Source organism: Danaus plexippus, chromosome Z, assembly GCF_018135715.1.
Source record: "Danaus plexippus chromosome Z, MEX_DaPlex, whole genome shotgun sequence".
Classification (NCBI taxonomy): Eukaryota; Metazoa; Arthropoda; class Insecta; order Lepidoptera; family Nymphalidae; genus Danaus; species Danaus plexippus.
The window spans coordinates 7164580-7189458 of record NC_083559.1 but is presented as its reverse complement, the minus strand read 5'-3'; the positions used below and the strand labels follow the sequence as shown (position 1 = coordinate 7189458).

Below are 24879 nucleotides of genomic sequence, written 5' to 3'. Positions count from 1 at the left end.
CTACCCTGATCCAAACAAAAAAGATTACAAACTATACATTTATAACTACAACACAAACGTTGACTTTAAAAGCAGCACTGGAGATAATTGCATATAGGAAGAGGTCTGTTATGGGCGGCGCTTATCTTCTTTGAATTTGATTTAAAAAAATAATCTTTACCACCCTTTCCCCATGCCTTCCTGTGCTATCTCAGAGCTCGGCTTCATTCTACGAGTGGACGGCGCGCGCGCAACATGGCGCGTGTTGTCGCGCTTTTTTTATTGTACGTTAGCGTCGCGTGCGCAGAAATATTAAAACCCCCATACTTCAACTTGGCGCTTGGAAAAAGAATTACGGCAACAGCAACATGTGGTGATGAAGGACCGGAATTATATTGCAAACTAGTCGGCGCCAATGCAGATCATGATGAAAGAGTCATCCAAGGACAGGTGAATACATTCATTGCAAAAAATATATTATAATAACTTTGTAACTTCGTTATTTTAATGTCCATGTTATAGATTTAAAGTGAGCCTTTAAAAATTAATTTTTCTTGCAATAGTGTCATTTATATATTCAATAAATTGTGATCGTAACTCAACTAAACATTCTACAATTATTAGCAAAAAACCATACATGCACTCTTTTATTTTTTTACTATTATTATTCAATTGTTGTCAATATTTTCACAAACTCATCTTGTCTCAAGCGGGACGCTTCATTCAATGTGCATGTTCCATATGTATATATTATTTAATAATATGTTCCTATATTATTATTTAATAACAGTACCAAAAAGGATCACTATGTAATTCAAAATATATGTATAAAATATTGGTTCCTTCTGTCTCTGTTGATAAAGAGAACACGATAACTTATCAAGTTCGTCCTGTTTCCTCGCCATCCTGTGATAGCGAGATGACTTAATTGCTTTTGGTCCATTTTAATAGCGCTTAAAAATTTAATTTAATGCATTTTGAACGGACTTATTTTCTTAAAACAATTATGAAGCGTTTAACAACTAAAAAAAAGATTTTATTCTTTGCTTCATTAACAAAAATAATGATTGGAGATAAAAATTATTCTAAGTTTCTTTAAAGATATTGAGATCATAGGTCACCAGATTATTTGGAACATACCGAATAGGTCATTAGTCTTACTTTATCAACGCTAGCATACGTCCGTTATTATTATATACAATATAAAGTATATAAAGATTATATTATTATTAGAACCACTACCACGATTGTATTTTTTTTTAATTCACCCTGTACAAAAAATAGTTCAGCGGAAGCTTAAAATATTGTGCGGATTATTTAAATTATTTTATTAAAGTTTAATGAAAAATTACATTTAACCTTACTAAAACCGACACACAACTTTTAAGTCCATATTTTAGTACCATTCGTTTATTTTCGACAAAATTCGGCTCGTCTCGTTGCGTTTTTGTGGACATGTGGTAGCCAAATGCGTTTGGGCATCCCGACTCCAGGCGTTCTTTTGTTTCATTCGCAACGAACACAATGAATTCCAAATTTCAATATGTTTTTTGCGAGAGCATGCGAGCTTCTTCGCATGTTTTAAAAAAAAATTGTGAATGAACGGATTTGTTGGGTGTTTTAAATGGACCTTTGATGTCACGAATACCATTTACGATGTAACATGATACTTTTATTCAGTTTCTTTATAAAGAAATAGATATTATAAATCCGTCTTATTTAAAGATACTATAAACAATATTGCAGTCAGAAACTAGCTTCATTGTAGTCTTATTTATGATTAAATTTCTAGGAACAGATTACTAATTCTTAAAATTGACTACAATAATATAAGTAAAGGTTTTAGTAAGAACTAATTCTTTTGTGACTTGTAAAGTTAATCTATTTTGACTTCATTTAAATGTAAGATTTCTACTCTCGGTTTTCTTCTAAACTTATAATATCAAAACTTTAAAAAACTTAGCATGTAATTAATTAATTTACACTAAGGAAACTTAATGGATAAAAATTCTTGTGATGTTTATTAAAGATAACTTCTTTACTCCAGGTGTGTGACATGTGCGATGGTACAAACGAAGTCAAGAAGCATCCTCCAGAATTCGCTGTGGACGGCATGGAAACTTGGTGGCAGAGTCCGCCGCTGTCCAGGGGAATGAAGTACAACGAAGTCAATTTGACCATTGATCTCGGACAGGTAACGATAAAATAGAAATGATGTTATTCATTACACAGTTTACAAATTACCAAGTTTATCTTTCTAGCAAGATTTGGAACTCTTTCTGAATTCTGTCGTATGTTGTTATAAATATCTATAGGTACTTATATAGCGACTTTACAAACATAATCATTTTGATAATTAATATAAAAAGAAAAATATTATATATATATAAATATTACCTATGTATATATAAAGAGATTTACATGTATATACATAAACATTAAAAATATTATAAAATAATATCCCAAATACTTTACCAAATAATATGATAGTTTGTCTTCTTGACGACTTAAAATTAAAAACAAAAAAAAAAATATTTGAATTCTAAAAGACGAGAAATGAAAATAATTATTTGTTTGAATCGATTGTTTTTCTTTCCAGAAATTTTTAGAAATTTGAATAAATATTTAATAAGTTACCTAGATACTAATAAGTTTTTACAAAGCTACAAAGAAAATTAAATAATGTGATGACAAACTAAAAAACAATGGATCTGAATAACATTTTTGGATTTTTAATACAGACGTAAGAATTTCAATTATGATGAGCCAGTCTTCGCTTGTCGTGTCATGTCATTATATCATAAACAAATGCCGTCTCAACACTTAATAATAGTAAGCATTACTTCATGCAACATCTGATTGGGTGAATGTACCTTTGAATAGGAACTGATATTTAAAATATACATAGAAATTGTACGAAATCTTATTCGATATTCTATTGCTTTTAGCCTCTTTTAAACATTAAACTGAGAGAGTTTACTGAAGATAACATGCTTATTTTCTTGTATCCTAGTTCCCAAAATAGTCGAGTTATTACGAAACGTGCAACGACCTCCTCGTATTTCCGTTCTAGGACTACATGAAAAACATAAAATAATTAATTATAGACCTATAGTAAAATACCGTGTACAAAAAATTTACTGAGTCTTAAGGTTTCGAACTCCATTTTTCTTAAATGTTTAAGTAGTATATATTGTGTGTTTGTATGTATAACTGGCTTGCTTAAAACTGCTGTGTGTTTAATTATTTAAACATTTTTTATTCCATGTAAGCATTGATACTTACTCAAAGAAATACGCTGGGCGAATATAAAATGAATTAATAAAAAAACATATGTGTAACCTATGATACTGAATCATTACGGACTATGACTAAGTGTCGTCTTGGCGAAATATAATAATGTTGATTATAGATAGCGAAATGCTTTGCGATTGTAGCAAATTATTGTAATACTATATACTAAAAAGATTTCATTTGAGATGCACTGTTGTTTATTATTTTTTTACTTCTATATTACACACAAAATCTGTAGCGAATTTTCACTAACTGTTCGAAACCTTAAATTTTTTTTTGAGGCAAAAATATGTCAAATATTCACGCACGTATTTCGGGCCCTATTCCAAGTACACATTAAAATTTTTGTGTGTCCGATAGCGCAGGTCACAAAACACTGATAATAAAAAGTTTAATCTGAACCATGATGAAACAAGTTTCCGCTTTGACGCATGACTACTGAGCTATTTTAACTATCGTCATAAAATGGTCCAAATTTATCATTCAGAACAAAACCTAATAAATATAATTAAACGTGTATAATGTCATAAGACAAGATTCGAACTCAAGTAAAAAATAAGATCTAAAAGTAACCAAATAGACAGTACAAATTCAACACTCTTCTGAAATCTTGTCAACACAGAGTATTACACAGTGCAAAATGTCCGTTAGAACTTTAAATTCCAGTCTAAGCTGTAATAATTATAATTAAGCTTTAAAACATTAATTACACATTGAAATTTGCGAAAACTTGTAAATTAAACTCAAAATGCTCTAAAATAAAAAACTTTATAAGCAATATTTGTTGGAAATTAATTTTGTTAATATACACTATAAATAATTTAAAAGATTTGGTATCAATCACTATTATATACTACTACAATAAAATAGTTTATTTACCAAAAAAGTTAATACGTATACACAAAAAATAACAGATAAATTCCTAAATAAAACTATTTTTTAAAAATCTAACTCCAAAAGTACGTAATGATATCATTCATATCTATTTAGAATATACATAGATTTTTATAGAACCAATTTTCTATAGAATAGCAAGGTCCAAGACTTGTATTTTCATTATGTATATTGGTAACAACTAACAAGATTAATACTAAGGTTTGTTTAAAAAAAAGTTGTCATGCTTTTTAGGAATTTCATGTGGCCTATGTGTTCGTTCGTATGGGTAACTCTCCGCGACCTGGTCTCTGGGCTCTAGAAAAGTCTACAGACTACGGAAAAACCTTTAAGCCCTGGCAATATTTTTCGGACTCACCGCAGTAAGTAAATCTTTATTAATAAAATATTTTTATTCTTATTTAGGAAGGTAACAATATCAGGTATTTATTATCAAACACCTAATTGGTTTTTGAGTGGAAGTCTACGTATTCAAATAATATTTAAATTTAAAGAACGGCTTCCTAAGCAATTTACAATATTGTTTCTAAAAGATATATATGCATGTTTTGAGACAATTTTATTAAATTAAATATAAATTGTTAATCGTGTATTTCTATACAATGTGACCTTTAATAAATAGACTATTAAGTATTAGCTGGTTTTTTAAACCAAACTATATTTCAAGTTGATATTAACTCTCCCAAGAATGGAATTCACAGACTTCTAAATGGAAATTAATTGTTTGAAAGAATTTGAACATACTATTTAGACCGCGTGAGATATAAACTATTATTAAAAGTTGTTAATATACCTACTATTTATTATGAATCTTTCAACTGTCTATTTGTTAAATAAAATGTTATGGCACTTTGTTTTACAGTAAACTTTGTTCTCAGGGACTGTGAAAGATATTTTGGCCGAGAAAGTCTCCAGCCTATTACGAAAGATGACTCTGTTATTTGCAGTACTGAATACTCTAAAATCGTTCCTCTTGAAGGTGGAGAAGTAAGTTCGATGATAATAAGTTCAATCAAAATAGTTTTTTTTGCGTTAAAAACTTTGGTGATGTCATTTATTAATATAAATAAAATTATTATTTATTAGTTTTACTTATATTTATTATAATTTACCATATTTTTTCAGATACCAATATCGTTACTGAACTACCGGCCATCAGCAAACAAATATTTCAATTCATCTGTTCTGCAAGAATGGACTCGAGCTACGAATGTTCGTCTACGTTTGTTAAGAACTAAGAATTTATTGGGTCATCTTATGTCAGTTGCTAGACAAGACCCAACTGTTACAAGAAGGGTAAGTAAAAGTAACACACTATAATGCTGATATAAAAATATCAATATATTTGTTTACTAATATTTCTTCCAAACAGTATTTCTATAGTATTAAGGACATCAGTATTGGAGGTCGATGTATGTGCAACGGACATGCCGATACCTGCGATCCTGCCGAACCCGGCAGCGACACCAGTATTCTCGTCTGCCGCTGCCAACACAACACATGCGGACCTCAATGCGCTGCGTGCTGCCCCGGTTTTGAACAGAAGAAATGGAGAATATCGCAGAACTGGGATAGATTTGCATGTGAACGTAAGTTTTTATTTAATTTCAAGGATAACTAAAGATTTGCAGTCACGGGGCGGGTCTAAAGGTACAAATACAGCTTTTAAGGTAAATTACCTTAAGAACTAGGTTAAAGATAAATTTTATTCATTTATATCTAAAATTTTTCAGCCTGCAATTGTCACAATCATACCACCGAATGTGAGTACGATGCAGTTATTGACGAAAAACATTTATCGCTTGACATTCATGGTCTGTATGAAGGAGGCGGTGTTTGTAAGAATTGTCAACATAACACGGAAGGAATAAATTGTAACAAATGTAAGCCCACCTTCTACCGACCTTATGGCAAAACCTGGGACGAACTCGATGTATGCCAACGTGAGTATTATAGTTGTATATACTTGTTGTTCTCAAGATCACGATTTAAATAGTTTAATAAGATTAAATTATCAATTAAAATTTCTAGCTTGTAATTGCAACTTACATTACTCTACTGGCAATTGTGAGGAAGAGACCGGTCGATGCGAGTGCCGTTCGGAATTCAATCCGCCCAATTGCGATTCTTGCGCCTACGGTTACTTCGATTACCCAAACTGCAAGCCTTGTACTTGCAATCTTAATGGTACTGAGGGTCAACATTGTACGCCAACTGACGGAATGGTAAAATCTGAAATCTTCATATTACTGTACAAAGTTGAAAATTCTTTATTTATTACTATGATTCCATATGATTACTCTTTTTCATGCTGAATAATACATTACAAAAGCCGTCAATAATAATTTGGATAAAACATTATAAAAGATAAGTTTTAAAAGATAACAAGCTTTTAAAAGACGTAATTTATTATTTAAAATTATATGATAGCATTATTTGTATTTATTAATTATAATCTTCTAGTGTCCTTGTAAATACAACTACGCTGGCAAATCATGTGAAATGTGTGCAGATGGATATTATTCTCCTGAATGTAAAAGTAAGTGTTGCAACCTAACGAAACAGTAAAAATAAAAGATGTATTTTCAAAATGACTACAATAATGAAACTATTGCGAAAATTATAAAAAATAATGTGCAATTGTGCAATTTAAATACAATGTACTTAAAATATAAAAATATGTTGTTTTTAGATTGTGAATGTAATTCCGTTGGATCTGTATCCCAAGTGTGTGACAAAGAATCCGGTAACTGCACGTGTAAAAGTAAATATAGTGGTCGCACATGCAATCAATGTGAAGCCGGGTACTACGAATATCCAACCTGCAAGCGTAAGTCACTTATCAAATTAATATCAAGCTTTAAGTCTCATTTTGGTAGGAATTCAAATACCCTAAGTACCGTCGTTTAGTTTAATGTACCTCATTGTTTTATATTATAACACACACTAGTTAGCTATGCCTGTATAGCATTGGAACTTATATCGCTTGCATATTAACAATCAGTAGCATGTTACAACTACAAATTTAGCCTTTAAACCATCTTGGTATCACATCAAGTGAAATAAAATATATTGATTAAGCCTCTCTTAAAATGAAGTGCCACCTAGGATCGTTACTAGAATATATCACTATATATATCAATTCGATACATGCACGGGTAGAGTTGTTTCTTGCGCCCATATCCTTTTTCTAAAAGGGTGATATAGTTTTATAAGGTGACAACAAGTTGAACTGTTTTCGAGTCGTAGGCATTGTACTAACAATTATCGACAAAATATTTGAATTCAATCTACTGATTACATATTACCACGTATAAAAAGCGATACTTAAAAAAAATCAATTCAGAGGATAAATGCATATTAAAAATTGAGGACTATATTTATTGAAACCAAAAATCAGATTACAAATGCTGTGGAGGACTTAAAAGTGAAGATATAACTGGTACATAATTTGCACGCCATTGGAGCCATTTATAGGCTAATAAGCCTAGGCTACTCTGCCGAAGCCCTTCACTTTAAGCTCAGCCCACGGCGGGGTGCAATGCACAATGTGATAGATGGAAGAAAAAAAAACTAAAGAATATTTAAAAAAAGTTTACTTAAAATTATTATCATATAGCAAATATTTTGCAGAATGTAACTGTGACGTAAGTGGTACTGAGCCAAATGTATGCGATGACGTTACTGGCCAATGTGTCTGTAAACCAGGTTTTGGTGGTGTTCGCTGCGATCAATGTTTATCTGGGTATGTATTATATGATTTCTAAATTCCTGAAACGATAATCCATTTCACTAATACCCAGCTACTTTTGAATGCAGATACTTCATGGAAGTTAAAGGACGCGAACGTTCTTGCGTACCCTGTAACTGTTCTCCGACAGGTTCAACTTCAACAAGTTGCTCCGCCGATGGCAAATGCAACTGTTTAGTCAATTTTGGTGGAAAACAATGTGACCAATGCTCTCCTGGATATTATAAATTCCCAGAATGCCTACGTAATTATTATACCTTTCTTAAAACAAACATTAAATTATAATAGTAGTCAATAGCCAATTGTTTGGTCGATAAAAATTCAGATAATATGAAATTTTGAGTTTATTATAAAATATGTAACCTGTTATCGTAATATCTTTTTTTTAGCATGTAATTGTGACGAATCTGGTACATTTGGTTCCACTTGTGACGATAGCGGTCAATGTCATTGCAAACCTAACTTTGATGGAATCAAGTGTGATAAGTGTAAAGAACAATTCTACAACTTCCCGGCTTGCGAAGAATGCAACTGTGACCCTCGAGGTGTCATAGCTTCTTTTGCAGGTATTTTCAAATAATAATACAAAAAAACCCTTTCTATTGTTAAAAAATATTACCTAATAAAACACTTTTTGCGAAGGCTGTGGATCAGTACCCGCTGGAGAGCTCTGTCAATGCAAAGACCGAGTACAAGGAAGAATTTGCAATGACTGCAAACCATTGTTCTGGAATCTTCAAGAATATAATCCTTCGGGATGTCAAGGTACTTAATTTAGAGATTATTACAAAGACATTTACATAATGGTTAACACAAAACTATATATTGTTATAATTGTTTTAGAATGCAGCTGTAACTTGGCTGGAACCCTTGGTGGCCTTGGTGCTTGCAACACACGTAGTGGCCAGTGTACCTGCAAAATGAATGTTGGCGAAAGACAATGTGATGAATGTCAAGATGGATTTTATAAATTGGAATCTCAAAATCTATTTGGTTGTGCTGGTAAGTAATTACGAATATATATTGTTCTTCATTTTCTTTCTCCATTTATTTACTATTATAAAAATATCATACACTGTACATCTGTCATAATTTGAAACATAAAACAAAATACTACAATAAATCTATCTTGTAGTAATTAAATATAATAAATGAAGGAAATTATAACAAATAACTTTTCAAATACCATAAAGTTTTATTAAAACAAAAAAAATATTACTAAAAACCTTAACTCTCGGTTTTCCAATCACACATAAATCCGTATTCATTTGTAACCATCCTAAAAAGAATAAAGAATAAAAAGATAGTTTATGTATATAAATATATTCTAATAATTTCACTGTTGTTTTTTAGCTTGTGATTGCGATATTGGCGGTTCTATTGACAACAACTGCGATAAGCGTACCGGACAATGTCGTTGTCATTCGCGGGTAGAAGGCCGCCGCTGCGACCGACCTATCCGAGCTCATTACTTCCCCACACTGCATCAGTTCCAATACGAGGTGGAAGAAGGTCTTACTCAATCTGGACCTGTCAGATACAGAAATTCAGAGGATGTTTTTCCCGGATACTCATGGAAGGGTTATGTCGTTTTCTCACTTTTGCAGGTTAGTCGCTTTCTTTAAATGAATGCTGACCATCTCCTTGTTAAAAGGAAATAGTTATTAACACATTAAATTTTCAGAACGAGGTAATAAATGTGGTGCATATCGGAAAATCTTCATTATTCCGTATGGTCTTAAAATATGCAAACCCTCTACGAGATCCTGTTACTGCTACCATTATTGTCACACCGGAAAGTGTTATTGATACAAAACAAGGGTACGAAAAAAAAAATTGTAGAAATCTCACAGACACTTAACACTGACTTAATAAAAACGCTTTTTACAGGTTTAATGTACAATTAAGGCCTACTACGCAACCACAATTAGTAACAGTTTTAGTTGAGAAGGGTATTGCTCCAGCTCCATTTGTTATGAATGCTGGAACCTGGACTGTCACAATTAAAACCACTAAGGAAGTTATGATTGTAAGCAATGGAATATTAAATCTTGACTGTCTCCTAAAACTTCATTAACAAAAGTAATTTTTCAATTCTTTAACTTTTCTAGGATTACTTCGTGCTTATACCTGAAGCTTACTACGAGGCTACTGTTTTGACTAAGCTTGTTGATAAACCATGTATTATTGGTGAAAAGAAACTTTGCAGACATTTTGCTTATCCCAGCCTCAGCGGGTTTCCAACTGCTAATGTATCTGATATGGTATCTGACGTTACTGACTTTATAAACGATCCTGAGGTAAGTTATGTTGTAAGTACATCAAAAATGTTTTATTCTGCGCTTAAAGTTTTCAAACTAATGTATTTTATTACAGCAACTGCAAGAACACAATGCTGGTCCCAATGATATACCAATTATCAACAATGAACAAAATGAAATTGAGTACAATATCAAAATTGATCCTAGCGGCGCCTATGTTATAATAATTGAATACATTACTCCAATAAATAGAACAGCCTTAGCAGCAAGTGAAATAAATTCCGATCAAGGTGGAATGTATGATTTAGCTCCAAGAGGTGCAGTTGCCATAAGATTTCAATCTGGAGATGGTCCTGAAACTATTGCTTTCGCCAACCTCAATGACTGTCCATATACAGCACCATGTAGGCAAGTGGTCGTTGATGATTTATCAAAGATCTCAGTTTTTAATGTCCAGGAACCAAATAATGTAATTTATTTAGATGTAAGTACGACTCTATCCATTATTTATTGTGTTTTACTTAAATTGTATTGAAGCATAAAATGTGATGTACATTTCTAGGGAGATACTGACACTTTGGCCGCCATCAAATCAATTATCGTGATCCCAGAATCTCAATGGCATCTCGACTACATCACGCCACGACCATATTGCTTAAGACGAAACGGACGCTGCAGTCCGGCTGTTTTTTCAACTGCAGTAGATTCCAAAAAGGTTGCCTATAATCGATAATAAGACCACAATCGAAAATATTTACCACCTATGGCTTTCTATTATAAGAGTTAATCTAATTTTACATAATACTTTTAAAGGTTGAAATAGAAAGCGGTACTGGAGGAGATCGCGAGAGACGTCCACCAATCTTAGATAACTCAACCATGGTTGTTTATTTAGTACCTCAATCAGATCCAGTGAAAATTGAATCCAAAGTTCCTTCTCCCGGAGATTATATATTCGTTATACATTATTACCAACCAGATAACCCAGGTAGCTATCGTCATAAGAAATAACTGAATATTCCAAAAACACATTCCTAAAATTAATAATTAACGATATTTTTTTTTGAAAACTAGAATCCAATATTAGTATAAACATAACAACTGACGGGCAGCAACGCGATGCCACTCTTCCCATAGAACATTGTCCTTCTAATTCTGGATGTAGAGCAATAATAATCCAAGCAGGTGGTAATAAGCAATATGCAGTAAATGAAAATTTCACCATAACATTCCAGGTAACAATAACTAAATACTCATCGTTTTTGTTATCAATATTTTCATAAATATGGATTAGCTTTCTCAGTTAGCATTTTCAATGAAAATATAAATATTTGATTTCCGTGTTTTAGGGGAATACTAGTAAAGGAGTTTGGTTAGACTATGTGCTCGTCATAGCTAAATCAGATTTTATTGACTCAGCCCTAAAAGAAAATAATATGGTGGATTATACAAGAGAATTTATTGAAAAATGTGCTCTAAATCATTACCACATTAGTTCAAATGAAACAGGTGAAATATTATTTGTGAAAAAAATCATTTCTATATTTTATTTCAAGTCCTTTCATTTCCATTCGTGACGAATGAAATCAAAATAAATAATCTCATATTTTTATTCAGGTTTTTGTCACGATGCAATGTTTTCAATAACGTCAGAATACAACAGCGGCGCATTAAGTTGCTTCTGTGACTTTATGGGATCTACAGAATTAGAATGTAACACTTTCGGAGGCCAATGTCCCTGCAAAGAGAATGTAATTGGTAGAACATGTAGTGCTTGTAAAACTGGATACTACGGTTTCCCTAATTGCAGACCATGTCATTGTCCTTCTACCGCCATTTGTGACGACAATGGTACGAATAAAATATATTCAAATGAAACCTTAATTGTTTTGTTCGAATAAATAAAATATATCGATGTACATGTTTCCTTAATAAATATCTTAATTAACTCTCAGTACTGTTTCAGGAGAATGTATTTGTCCCAAGAACGTGGAAGGAGAGAACTGCGATCGTTGCAAGCCATATACATTTAACTTTGATGTGCAGCGCGGCTGTGATGATTGCAATTGCAACCCGATGGGAGTCATAAACGATCAGCTTCAATGTGAGGCTGACAGCGGAAACTGTCCGTAAGTAGAAGTAAATCGGATTTGGTTTTTATTGCTTAAAGCAACAATTTTTTTATTGTGTACATTGTAATGATTTTTAAAGATGCAAAGACAACATTATTGGACGAACTTGTGATCACTGTGAACCGGGACATTATGATTTTCCCGATTGTGTCCAATGTAGCTGTGATCTTAATGGTACTACTGATGATGTATGTGATCAAAATACTGCCCAATGTTATTGTAAGAAACATGTAAAAGGCCAAGTAAGAATAGACACACTTCTTTTATTTTGCTCTAGAAAATTAAATTACCTGATAAATAATACATTGAATCGTTATCTTATAGGCGTGTGACGTCTGCAAAGAAGAATATTTTAATCTTCAGTCAGACAATCCCGAAGGATGTACGAAATGTTATTGCTTTGGGAAAACTACAAGATGCAGCAGCTCTCACCTTTCATGGGCTGAGGTAAATATACATCATTTGTTCAAAGATGTTTAATACAAACATATACAAATACAAATTAAAAATATGTTTTTATTTCAGCTCAATGGAATGTCAGACTGGTATCTAGCAAATATTGAAGCTAATCGTACCCTGAGCATATTTCGTCTAGGCATTGATCCTACTTTATTTAATGACTCTGTAATTAGTGCTGATCTATCGGGTAGCGAGGAAGATTCACAAAAAGTTGTTTACTTTGGTGCCCCAGACTATTATCTGGGTGAGTAGTAGCCTAGGAAAACGTTAAACATATTGTATTTTCTGTTTGAAACTATTAAAATAAAACTCCATTCTAGGAAAACGTCTCAATTCGTATGGCGGATATCTTACCTATTCCATTTTCTATACAACCCGTGATGATGGGAGGGCCATCGCCGCTGCTGATGTCATTATTGGTGGTGCTAATGGATATATTGTACATAACAGTGTAGAACAACCGCCTTCTCAAATTAATTGGATGCATACTGTTCGTATTTCTGAAGACGAATTTACAAATTTAGATGGTACTGCAGTTACTAGAGATCAGTTCATGAATGTCTTGGTAAATGTCACTAGTATTTACATAAGAGCCACCTACTGGAATGAGGCAGTCACTACCAGGTGGGTACAGGCTCGATTTAGCAACTTTAAAGATTAACCCTTGAACACAAATAATTTTTAATAGAGCTGTAATATCTTCCTAGGTTTTTTATTAAAGGCCCTTTTTATTTCTCTGTACTTAAGACTATCAATTTAATTTGTTTTTACAACTATGCAATACCTTATCACTGTAATTATTACCATATTTTTTTTGAAATTTTACAGATTAATGGGTGTGACCTTAGATTTTGGCATTGAAGAGTATGCTGAATTAGACAAACAAGCCGCTTCCGTAGAAGATTGTCAGTGTCCCAAAGCGTATAAAGGACTTTCGTGTGAACAATGTGCAGAAGGTCACTACAGGCTTACTTCTGGTCCACATGCTGGATTTTGCGTACCTTGTCAGTGCAATGGTCATTCCAAGGAATGCGATGTTAACACTGGAATATGTTTGGTAAGTACTGACTCTATTATTTTGATAATGAAATAAATACACATACTCTGTTCTCTTAACTTTGCTATATGTTAATAGCATTAAAAAATCCATTGCTTCCAAAATATTTTCCAGGAATGCACAGATAACACAATGGGCGATCATTGCGAGCAATGTATTCCGGGATACCATGGTGATGCAACAGTTGGCACACCTAAAGACTGCCTCATTTGTGCATGTCCAATGCCTTATCCATCTAATAAGTCAGTGTATAGTTTAAATATAATTGATTTTGATTATTAAGTGATGTAGCACATACTGACCTGCTTATATTTTTCGACAGTTTTGCTGTCGGATGTGACCTTAGTGGAAATGGGTCCCTAATTTCATGTGTTTGTAAGCCCGGATATGGCGGAGCACGATGCGAATTTTGCGCAGCTGGATATTATGGAGTTCCTGAAGAAATAGGTTTGTTTTATATATATATATATATATATATATATATATATATATATATATATATATAATGCTTAAAATACAAATACAACACGAGTATTATTACAGGGGATTATTGTAAGCCCTGCAACTGCTCCGGTAACATAAATACGGATGACCCTGGATCTTGTGATAGTATTACTGGAGATTGCCTTAAATGTGTCAACAACACTTCTGGTGCCGCTTGCAACCTATGCGCTCCAGGATTCTTTGGTGACGCTGTATTCTCCAAAAACTGTACAGGTATTTTTAACAGTATAAAAACTTATGACCCTTTTAGCCATTAACTATTCCACGACAACGAAATCTATGGAAAGTTATTTAATATAAATCTTATTTGAACAGCTTGCGTTTGTGATGAATACGGTATGGAGCGATGTGATCCCAGTACTGGAACTTGTATTTGCCGTCCTGGAGTCATAGGCAGCAGTTGTAATCTCTGCAAGCCGGACCATTGGGGTCTGAACAGTGGACAAGGATGCACACCTTGTGACTGTGGAATCGCTTCTGAATCATCTCAATGTGATGACAATAATGGGAAATGCAAGTAGGTTGATAAATAGGGTATAACGATGTTTGACTTGAACCGCCAGGCTTTTTCTTGTTTAGTTCTTAATGCATTGAAAGAATTCATTATTAATATAAGCACAAGTTTTAAAAAATATGTTTTGGTAGCAAACAGATCTTTATGATCTTAGTATTGTGTATATATATATTTATTCTTAGAGATGTAATTATTCTTTTCAGATGTGCAAAAGGTGTAACAGGAATGCATTGCGATCAATGTGCGGCAGGATACTGGAATTACTCTAAAGACGGATGCGACCGTAAATAATAAATAATACAAATTTTAATAAATTATTTCACAGTAATAATATTTTATATATTTTCACAGGTTGCAACTGCAATAAAGGCTATTCCGTTGGATTTATGTGCAATGCTACTGGGCAATGCGAATGTCTTCCGGGAGTAGTCGGTGAAAAATGTGATCGTTGTCCAGAAAGGTCTTTTATCTTTTTTTCTAAAAGAACATATTGACCATGAGATATATAATATTTTTATCTTATGGTTTATCTTAAAAGAAAGCATTTATGCTAATGCAATAAATTAATTTGTTTTAGATGGGTATTGATACCTCAAGAAGGTTGCTTGGAATGTGATTCTTGTACTGATGCTCTCATTTTTACTGTTCAAAATCTAACTGAATTACTGCTCAACGAAACACTCGACTTTAAGGTAAGAATTAAAAAATAATTTAAAACTATGTGTCTTTTGTACCGTATTATTGCGATAAAATACTTTTACTTGTGTTAATTCAAAATTTACGTTTTGCTTTTCAGGATAAAGCCGATTCATTCTTTACAACTCAACGTCTTAATTACATAGCAAACCAAACTGAACTTTTGAAACCAAGAGTCTCTGAATTAAAGAACGTTGAACTAGAAACAGTTACGTCATCCGTTAAAACTCTTGAAACTAGTGCGAAAAATCTTCTTCGTTCGGTAAGCACTACTTAGTGACCATATAACTAAAATAAGAATAAAAAGTCTAAATAAATAATGTGTTAAAAAAATTTCAGGCCGAATTTGCTGCGACCGACAGTGATAAGCAAATATTACGAGCAGCGGATTTAGCCAATGTTGCCAACGATATTCTGGCTTCAGTACGAAAAAATAGTGAAAAGGCAAAAAAATCTGTGTCTCACGTGTCTGAACTAGCCACTGGTCTAGAACTAAGTCAGCAACCAAAAGTGGATAGTGCAGTGACAGAAGCAAGACAAATTAAAAATGATATTGCAGGTAGCTATAAAATTAACTAACTTTATGATAGTGAAATTAAATTATTTTTAAAATATATTTTGTTTCTTCTTAGAAAAAGATTTCAAAAACAAGGAAGTGCAGGCTTTTAATGCTTATACAAATAGCACAAAACAGATAGAACGAATGAATCTTTTTGTACAACCAGTTAACGAACAAGTAAAGGTAAGATAAAAACACCTTTTCTCTTATCTATATATAAAACGCCTTTTCTCTTATCTATTTATCTAAATAGGAGAGGTCCTACTGTCAATATTAAACGGAATCTTACTAAAATTGCAGAAATTTGAATCCCTACTTAATGATACACGCAAATTAAAGAAAAAACTAGATGACATGCTTGAATACACAGATCTTGCTCAACACACAGCAACGGAAGCAGAAAAACTAAACGAGATAAACAAGTACTGAAAAACTATTAAAATATTTTACATTCGTTTATAGTGACATTGACGATTTTCTTAAAAAAAAAAAACTATTTCTTTCAGAAAATCAAAGTTCGGAAATAAAGTTTTATCAGTTACTAAACTTAACGGTGCTGCTATGAAAGACTTAATTGACGCTGCTATCGACATTAATAATGCAACATTCTGGACTATAAAGGTTGGAAACATTGTGCAAAACGCATCAAAAGTCTTAGAAGAAGTTAACAATACCAACGGGAATGTTAAAGATAGCTTAGATATGATAGCAGACAAATTACCTGAACTAACGAATCTAACAGACGAAGCATTAAATCATGCACGTAACTTAAGAAATCGAGTAAGTATCTATAAAATAACACTTTAAAGACCCATGTTGTTAAATAATTTATATATATTAAATTGATTGTTTTTTTTTTATTTAAAGGCTGATAAACTAAGAGCACTAGCAGAACAGGAAAATAACAATACGCGTACCCAGCATGCTTATAGTGCAGCATCAGCTTATTCTTCAATAGTTCAAGAAATTCAAGATGCTAAAAGAGCAAGCGAAGAAGCCGAAGAAGCCGTAGCCACGGTTACGAATATTGTATGTTATTGTTATTGTTATTTAAAGGAACTTTTCTCTCTTGACACCGCTTTCACGAAAACATCATGAGGAGTTATCCAAATTATTTTTTAAACACCAAATTATACAAAAACAAAAATAGAATGACATAGTAACAAGTAAAAACAAATATATCAATTTAATATACAAAATAATAAAATTTTATTAATCTATTGAAATATTTCTAAAATAGAGTTAATGTTTTTTTATACCGTGATATTATTATTTATATGATTTCACCGTTTTCGGAATCGCATACATCAATTTGTTTACATCTATGTAATTTCACTTTCAGAACAATGAGCTAAATGAGCGTGTTATGCCCGCGAGAGATGGATCGCTAGCACTTTCTGATCGTGCTTTGAAGGCACTTGAAACTGTTGAACAAAAGCTTAGTCCTAACCTAACCCTTGCTAAAATAGGGCTACAAAATGCAACATCTACGCTTGGTTATGCAGATGATGAAAATAATGCCATACAATTGTAAGAAACTATCACTTTTTACTCTTTCTGTTGATTTAGAAATTATAAATGTTTTTTTTTATATTCAATAATACAGGTCGCTTCCAAGTTCACCGCAGACTTCTTTACATGATGAAACTGAAAAAGCTGAAAAAGTGGCAAAAACAGTCAAATCAACAAAGGGAATTATGTCTTCTCTTGGAAGTGAATTGGAAGTCAGCAAGGAATTCGCACAAACACTGCCAAAATTAGCGGACGACGCACAGAAAATGACCTCAAACATTGATAACTTATGTGAGCATTTTAATTCTAATTTAATAAAAAAAAATATTATATAGTAAGGTACTAATTATCTTAAATTTAACAGTAAACAAAATTAATCAAATGGATCCCACAATATCGTCCACATACCGAACTGTTAAACTGAAACAGGAAAATCTCGAGAGTCTTCGAAAAGAAGCCGACGAAAAACTTCAAAAGTTAAGGGAATTAATAGAACAGGTATCTAGAAAAGGGGCGTAATGAAGTGAAGATATATAAAAGAAGGTCTTTTCATAATATTTTTTATTCATCAGGCTCGCACCGTAGCAAACCGTATACAAGTAGGGGTAACATTTGACCGATGGTCAACTCTTCAGCCACGTCTACCAGACACAGTGGATGAAATGTCAACCTCAACACACGTTTCAGCCTATTTCCGAACTAAAGAAAAAAATGGATTCATTTTATACCTCGGAAATCCTAAAGACACGATGTTAAGAAGAACAAAATCGGTATGAATAGAAAATATTTTATAATATACATTTTTACCTCCAAAGAAAGTAATAACTTTGTGCCATTATATCAAAACCTATAAATTTTTGTTGAAGATTTTAATGAATGTAGGGTAATGTTATACCTAATAAGAAAAAACGTCATTTTTCTAAACATAAAATTGTAAACTTTATATACATGCACAAATTTTTGTAGGATGACTTTATGGTTATCGGAGTGCAAAATGGTTATCCTTATCTCGTCATGGATATTGGAGAGACCGCTGAATCTGGCCGTGAACCAGCTAGAATAGGAAGCGAAAAGTTTGTGGCTGATAATAGGTGGTATCAAGTTGTAGTTGACCGGTGAGTCCCAAATAAGTTAAACTGTTTAAAAAAACTAAAATGTAAATACAAAAAAATAATTATAACATAAATAAAAAACCATTTACTATATCTGTCAACAGAGTAGGAAGAAACGTAAAATTATCCATTCGGGAGAGTCTTGATAGCGGTTCAGACAAAATCCATGTTAAAGAAGCTGTTTTACCAGGCCAACATACCATCTTTAACTTAGATCGAGACAAATCCAAACTTTATGTTGGAGGAGTTCCATCAGATGCAAAACTTCAAGGCATAAGCTTCCCTGCATTTGAAGGACAAATTGAGGAATTAATGATTGGCGACACACCCGTTGGTTTATGGAATTTTGTCAGCTCGGATAATTTGAAAGGTGCCAGGCAAAGGTAAGATAAGTGGCACAAAATTTTCATTACTGTATCAAAAATAAAATGAAATAACCTTAAATTTTTATATCCAGAGATAAACTCATATCATCACAATCGGGTCCCCAAGAGTACCGATTCAATGGGCGTTCACACGTGACTATGCCTGGCCGAGGTTACCTTAGTCCACAGAAGAATCAGGTGCTCCTGTTCTTCAGAACTTATGCTCCAGATGGTCTGATCTACTTGGTAGGAGAAGGAAAACACTTCTTCTCGATACAAATGCAAGACGGTCACGTTTATTTACAAGTATGTCTCTATAAATCTATTTACGTGGGTATATTTATATATTTTAACATTGGGTCAATATTTTTGTTTTAACTTATTTTTAGGTGTCTCTTGGAAATACCAATGACATGGTTATTATTGGCACAACAAAAGCATATAATGATGGCAAATGGCATAGACTTGACGCTGGAAGGTACTTCAGCTCGTGTTCTCTTAGAGTGGACAATGAAATACTTAAAATGGTATCGACATCCGCAGCTAAAGAGATACCTTCGTTAGATACAATGAATTTCGGTGGAAATAATAAAGACATTATACAAGTTACAAACAAAGGTTTTGATGGTTGTATAAGACAAATAAGTATCGACGGTGTTAATATTGATTTAAGTGAAAATGTTGAATCGGTAGGAATAGCCTACGGATGCCAGGTAATCAAATTTATGAAGCCGCAAATGTTTTTATTAAAATGTAGCAAAACAAGCTAATTGTAATTCTAATTATTTTAGTTTGCATCACTAGTATCTTTATCTGGTGAGAACAGCTATTTGCGCTTCGTAGACATTTCAACAGAGAATCTCCAATTAACTCTCAAATTTAAAACAAATGAGCCTTCTGGCTTATTATTTGTTTATGTAAGTCGAACACAAACAACTTCAATGCCAGACAGTATTTCACTATCTCTTAACAAAGGTAAATATTTCTTTTTAAATATTAGTTTAAAACAATACCTACAGTCTTTTATAATATGTGTATATTTTTAGGAAAACTGGTATTAATGAGCCAGAGAGAATCACTAGACACTGGCCTCAGCACATATAACGATTCCCAGTGGCACGTAGTCACAGTTACTCATAACGACAAAGCTTTACGGCTAGTAGTGGATGATTTTGACTATTTCAGGTACGAAAAAGTATAATGGAACTGGTTTATAAAAAATTAAATTTTAATAATGATAAGTCAAACAGGTCGATATCATCAGTAACTGAAAAGTATCAAACAGCTAATTAACTTCTAATATTTTTCGTTTTCTAAGGGTGGATGGGGTTATATTAATAGCTGACAGGAAAAACATCATGAAAAAGTACATGATTTTAAAGGAAAACGACAAATATAGAAATTTTAATTTCTTATTTACCTATAAAATATCAATTTTTAACTTAGCCAATAACTGATAAAACTGGCCCTCAGCTGGATCTAAAATAGGGTCAATCTTTTTGACCCAAAACAAATTTTCTAATACTTAACTTACTATTTTCTGCAGCACTGACTCAGCTCCAGCACCATTACATATTATAAATGGCGTACTCTTTGTGGGTGGCGTCCAACCAGGTTATGTAGTGGGCGGAGAAGTAGGCTCTAAAACACCTTTCAAGGGTTGTATAGCTGACGCAACATTTAATGGACGAGTACTAAATCTATTAGAACCATTTAGCAATCACAGCGTCACATTTGGAAGATGTGGTAAAATTACAACCACCGGTGGCGTTCCTCCAGGTAAGGAGCATATTTATTTTAAAACAATTTTAAAGATGATCCTTTTATTTAAAGCTTTTATTTTTATAGATGTTAGTTTATGGCCTACTCCAACTCGCGATGACGTTCTTCCTACGCCAGTCCTGAATGTTCCCGTGGATGAAAAAGGTAAAAACTATAAAAATTAACTTAATAAAACATTTACATATCAAAATCTAAATAGAAATACAACTATCATTACAGAACCACCAACCTTAGTATTTAGCGCAGAAGAAACCACAACAGCAATGGCAGTGCCATCGACAGAATCTTTGCCTCCAACAACAACAACAACAATGGCACCCATTCCTTCCACTACCACTGCTCGAGCATCAACCACTACCAGAAGGCCCCCTCCAGCACCACAACCTGGATGTGCACTTGCTTTTGATCCACAATATGAAATTGGTGATCCGTTGGAAGGATACAGATTCGGTAATTCTATCCAAAAATTATAAACATGCGTATATGTACAAAACCATGATGCCATAATTTGTACCATAATTAATTTTGTATTTAGGTACGAAAGAGGATAGCCGCATAGAATACGCTAAATTACCCGGAAGACAATTAGAAGGTTTTGATTTAACTATAAGTTTCCGAACATTTGATCAACATGGCGGTTTAATATTTTATGCCGCTGCTGAAAGAGTCCCAACCCAGTTTTTGGCGTTATATATGAAAGATGCTAAGGTATGAATAGATATTTTTTTCAATATGAAATGTTATCTAAATGCAGTATCTACATTTTTATCGAGAAAACAGCTTAGACTAGACGCTTAAAATATAAGTTTTAACGTAAATATACTATTAGTATACTATTTATTTCATAAAGTTGATATAAATGTGTTTCAGCTACACTTCACGTTTAACTGCGGTGGAGAGACAGGACTAGTCACGTCATCAACAACATACAATGACACTGAATGGCATACAGTTACACTCGTAAGAAATAACGGTCACGGCAAACTAACTGTTAACTCTGAAAGAATCGGGGAAACTAGTGTGTCATGTTATGCACCAACAGTACTCGCTCCACCGTACTATTATGGTGGATTAAGAAATGTTACTAATACTATCAGTCAAAATCTAATGGTGAGTCAATGAAGTACTGTGCCAATGCATATTTCAATGTGGTCTAAATTCATTCTATTATATTTCTTAATGACTTTTTTTTTAAATCATTGTAATAATAAAATACAATGTCTAGGACTTCTACCAACCATTTAAAGGATGTCTAAAAGGTTTGATGATGAACGGGCAATATGTTACAAACATCTTAGACCGAGTAAATGCTCTACGCTGCACAGACAACGTCGAGCAAGGGGTCTACTTTGGTCCTTCAAATAACAATCACAGCAATTATTTGAAAGTAAGGCTATATTTGCTCGTTTTATATTAATATATTCAATCATTTTTCAGAGTAATACCAAATATTTTATTTTTTTTCAGTTGTTAGAAAACTTTAAGGTTGGGTATGAAATTTCTATAACTATGGAAATAAAGCCTCGCAATTCAACTGGTCTAATTTTAAGTGTCTATGGTAAAAAAGACTTCATGATTTTGGAACTTTTGGAGAACGAAGTCATTGCGAATGTAGAGAATGGAAAAGGTCCCTTCCATGCTAGTTACAAACTGGGCAACAAATTCTCCTTGTGCGATGGAAACTGGCACAGAATACACGGTAAAAGTCAATATAAATTCATAGGTCCCAAGAAATTCGTAATTCTATCCTCAATTATAATTAATTACAGATTCTCTCGGAAAGAGCATAAAATTATAGTAACTTAGATTTGCCCGAATCGATAGACTTCCTAAATGGGGTAGTCGGGTAGTGCAACAAGAACGAGAAATAGGGATATCATACCATAAAAGTAAACCTGCGAGTTCCATCACAAAATTAATTAACTATTCATTTATTTTCAGCTGTTAAGTCTCGCCACGTGGTGTCAGTGGGCGTTGATGGTCATTTCTCGGACGCTGGTCTCGGTCAATCCGGCTCCACGGACACCAGATCTGCATTGTACATTGGTGGGCACGTGCGTCCTATCTCAACCCTACGTGGTACCAGCTCCAAACGTGGTTTCACTGGCTGCATAAGAAACATAGTCATCAAAGAAACACCCGTACATATTCCACTGAGTGCTGCCCGAAGAGACACTCACGTAGGAGTGTGCCCCAGTGATTGAATGAAAATTTAAATTTGTACTTAAAATGATCATCACTGATTTCATCAGCTTTTTAACTTTAGTATTTATCGTGTTCTTTCTCTTAATTGCATTTATAGTATGTAATATTGTATTAGGAGCAATTCATATAGACCACCAAAGATTTATGTAAACTTTATACAATAAATAAATATTCTATTCATTTATCGAACATTGTATTTTGTTCTATTTTTAGAATTATCCCGAAAAATTCTTATTATAAAAATTGTTACAGACACCAAAACTAATAATTAGCCAAATTATTTAAGACAACTGAACTAGCAAGCCCATGTGAATAAAGTTAAATATAAAAACATTTTTACACTTATCCTAGTTTGAAGAAACTGCTTATTTAAATTGATTTTATAAAATTATAATGAGGTAGTTGAACAACAAATGATCAGGAATCGCCGTAACAAAAATTTATTAATTTTAAACCCGCTCTCTTACAATAAAATAATCCAACAAAACTGTTTACAATTATTACATTAAAATAAAACATCTTATCGGTATTTTAAAAACCAGTTATACAAAATACTAGAAAACCCACCAGAGTACTAATTATATCCGAAGAAAAAGCTCATGGTATTTGGTGCTATGTTTTAAAACCAGTTTTCTATTGTGTATCATAGTTAAAAATAATTGTTATAATGATAAACTGACAGCAAACTCGGCAACAACGACTATGTGTCTTGTGGCCGTTTGTTTTTTGTAAAGAACTATGTAATTAAAATATTTGTTTCTTTAAAATGTATTAATAATTATTGTAAAGTCAAGACAAGATAAATTCGGTCAAATTATATACAAGTAAAAGTACTGGCATACTACACTACTGAGTTAACGTTGACTTTTATGAGTTTTTTCAGAGATCCTGGTTATTAAAAAGTAAAATATCACTGAAACTCACAGACAAGCAACAAATCCATTTGTGTCATACTAGCAAATTTTATAGACGTTTGAATGATTCCTATCAATACGTTTTATCTATTGAGCAAGCACAAATTCCCTAAAAGGTAGAAACATGTATAGTGATTATATTTTTTAATTTTAACTCACTTTTTATTAAAATCACAAATATTTAAAATATTTGATTTTTATCTTTAAAAATAATTTATTGCAAAATGGCACATTAAGGTAATTTCACTTCTTTTATTATAAAAGTAACTACCAACAACTTAAATAAATATTTAGAAGACTCAAAACCATTTGCATGAAAGACGTATTTTTTAAATGTTGGAATTCATTAATTTATCCCAATAAACGCTTTATACAGAGAGCATAAACAAGTTCCAACTTTTGGCTTCTAATTTAAAATTTCATTCGCTTTTTAAAAACAGATACGTAAAAATTAAAGGGTGATCACAAGCCACGTAATGCAACATCAAGTCAATGTTTCTCCTATTTCGTTAATAAGAATACGTGAAGTTTTTGTAAATTAAGTAAGCGTATATAACGTTTTTATCATACGTTTACGTAACGTAGAGTTTACGTAACGTATCATGAAGTAAGACATAAAATAATCGTAAGGTAACTGGAATAATGACAAATTACTGGATTACAATTATAAAATGTGACACACATTCGTTTTATAAGAGTGATAAAGGAAAAAAGCTAAAGATCTACAATAAGTCTTTTTATGACCAGTATAATTCAGTGACCAAAAGAACAATCATAAATCAAATTTATTGTTTAAATGAACCTGGAAAGGGACCTTCAGACGTCCTAATAACTTATTCATCAAAACAAACAATGTTTTAGATATTAATTAATATAATTTGTTTTATGA

At 32.6% G+C, this 24879-nt stretch overlaps 1 protein-coding gene across 1 annotated transcript; it reads left to right on the top strand.

The window, feature by feature from the left end:
• Positions 1-204: 204 nt before the first annotated feature.
• LOC116778116 (laminin subunit alpha) lies at positions 205-23265 on the top strand. Its single transcript, XM_032671997.2, has 62 exons — positions 205-429; positions 2027-2173; positions 4402-4529; positions 5046-5154; positions 5293-5463; positions 5540-5756; positions 5901-6110; positions 6199-6392; positions 6631-6706; positions 6860-6997; positions 7801-7912; positions 7987-8162; positions 8308-8484; positions 8561-8683; positions 8762-8920; positions 9272-9525; positions 9603-9739; positions 9809-9947; positions 10030-10218; positions 10295-10663; positions 10742-10894; positions 10993-11167; positions 11254-11414; positions 11529-11688; positions 11797-12030; positions 12146-12308; positions 12391-12553; positions 12636-12758; positions 12837-13014; positions 13091-13394; positions 13599-13827; positions 13942-14069; positions 14150-14274; positions 14371-14544; positions 14647-14848; positions 15049-15128; positions 15197-15305; positions 15423-15537; positions 15642-15803; positions 15881-16100; positions 16174-16283; positions 16401-16522; positions 16607-16880; positions 16968-17129; positions 17443-17630; positions 17707-17903; positions 17977-18110; positions 18185-18382; positions 18579-18727; positions 18829-19107; positions 19182-19395; positions 19479-19802; positions 19881-20064; positions 20136-20274; positions 20636-20868; positions 20938-21015; positions 21091-21321; positions 21407-21579; positions 21742-21981; positions 22097-22258; positions 22339-22570; positions 22813-23265. The coding sequence occupies exons 1-62, from the start codon at positions 235-237 to the stop codon at positions 23073-23075; spliced, it is 11064 nt and encodes a 3687-aa protein (XP_032527888.2). The 5' UTR covers positions 205-234; the 3' UTR covers positions 23076-23265.
• The last annotated feature ends 1614 nt before the right edge of the window (positions 23266-24879 follow it).

What these genes read in the sequence shown, in the direction of transcription:
- LOC116778116 (XM_032671997.2), top strand. Translation starts at nt 235, where the DNA reads ATGGCGCGTGTTGTCGCGCTTTTTTTATTGTACGTTAGCGTCGCGTGC. An exon ending in CGAACTCGATGTATGCCAAC is followed by an intron (nt 6,111 to 6,198) that starts GTGAGTATTATA and finishes TAAAATTTCTAG; the next exon opens with CTTGTAATTGCAACTTACAT. An exon ending in ACGGTCACGTTTATTTACAA is followed by an intron (nt 19,396 to 19,478) that starts GTATGTCTCTAT and finishes ACTTATTTTTAG; the next exon opens with GTGTCTCTTGGAAATACCAA.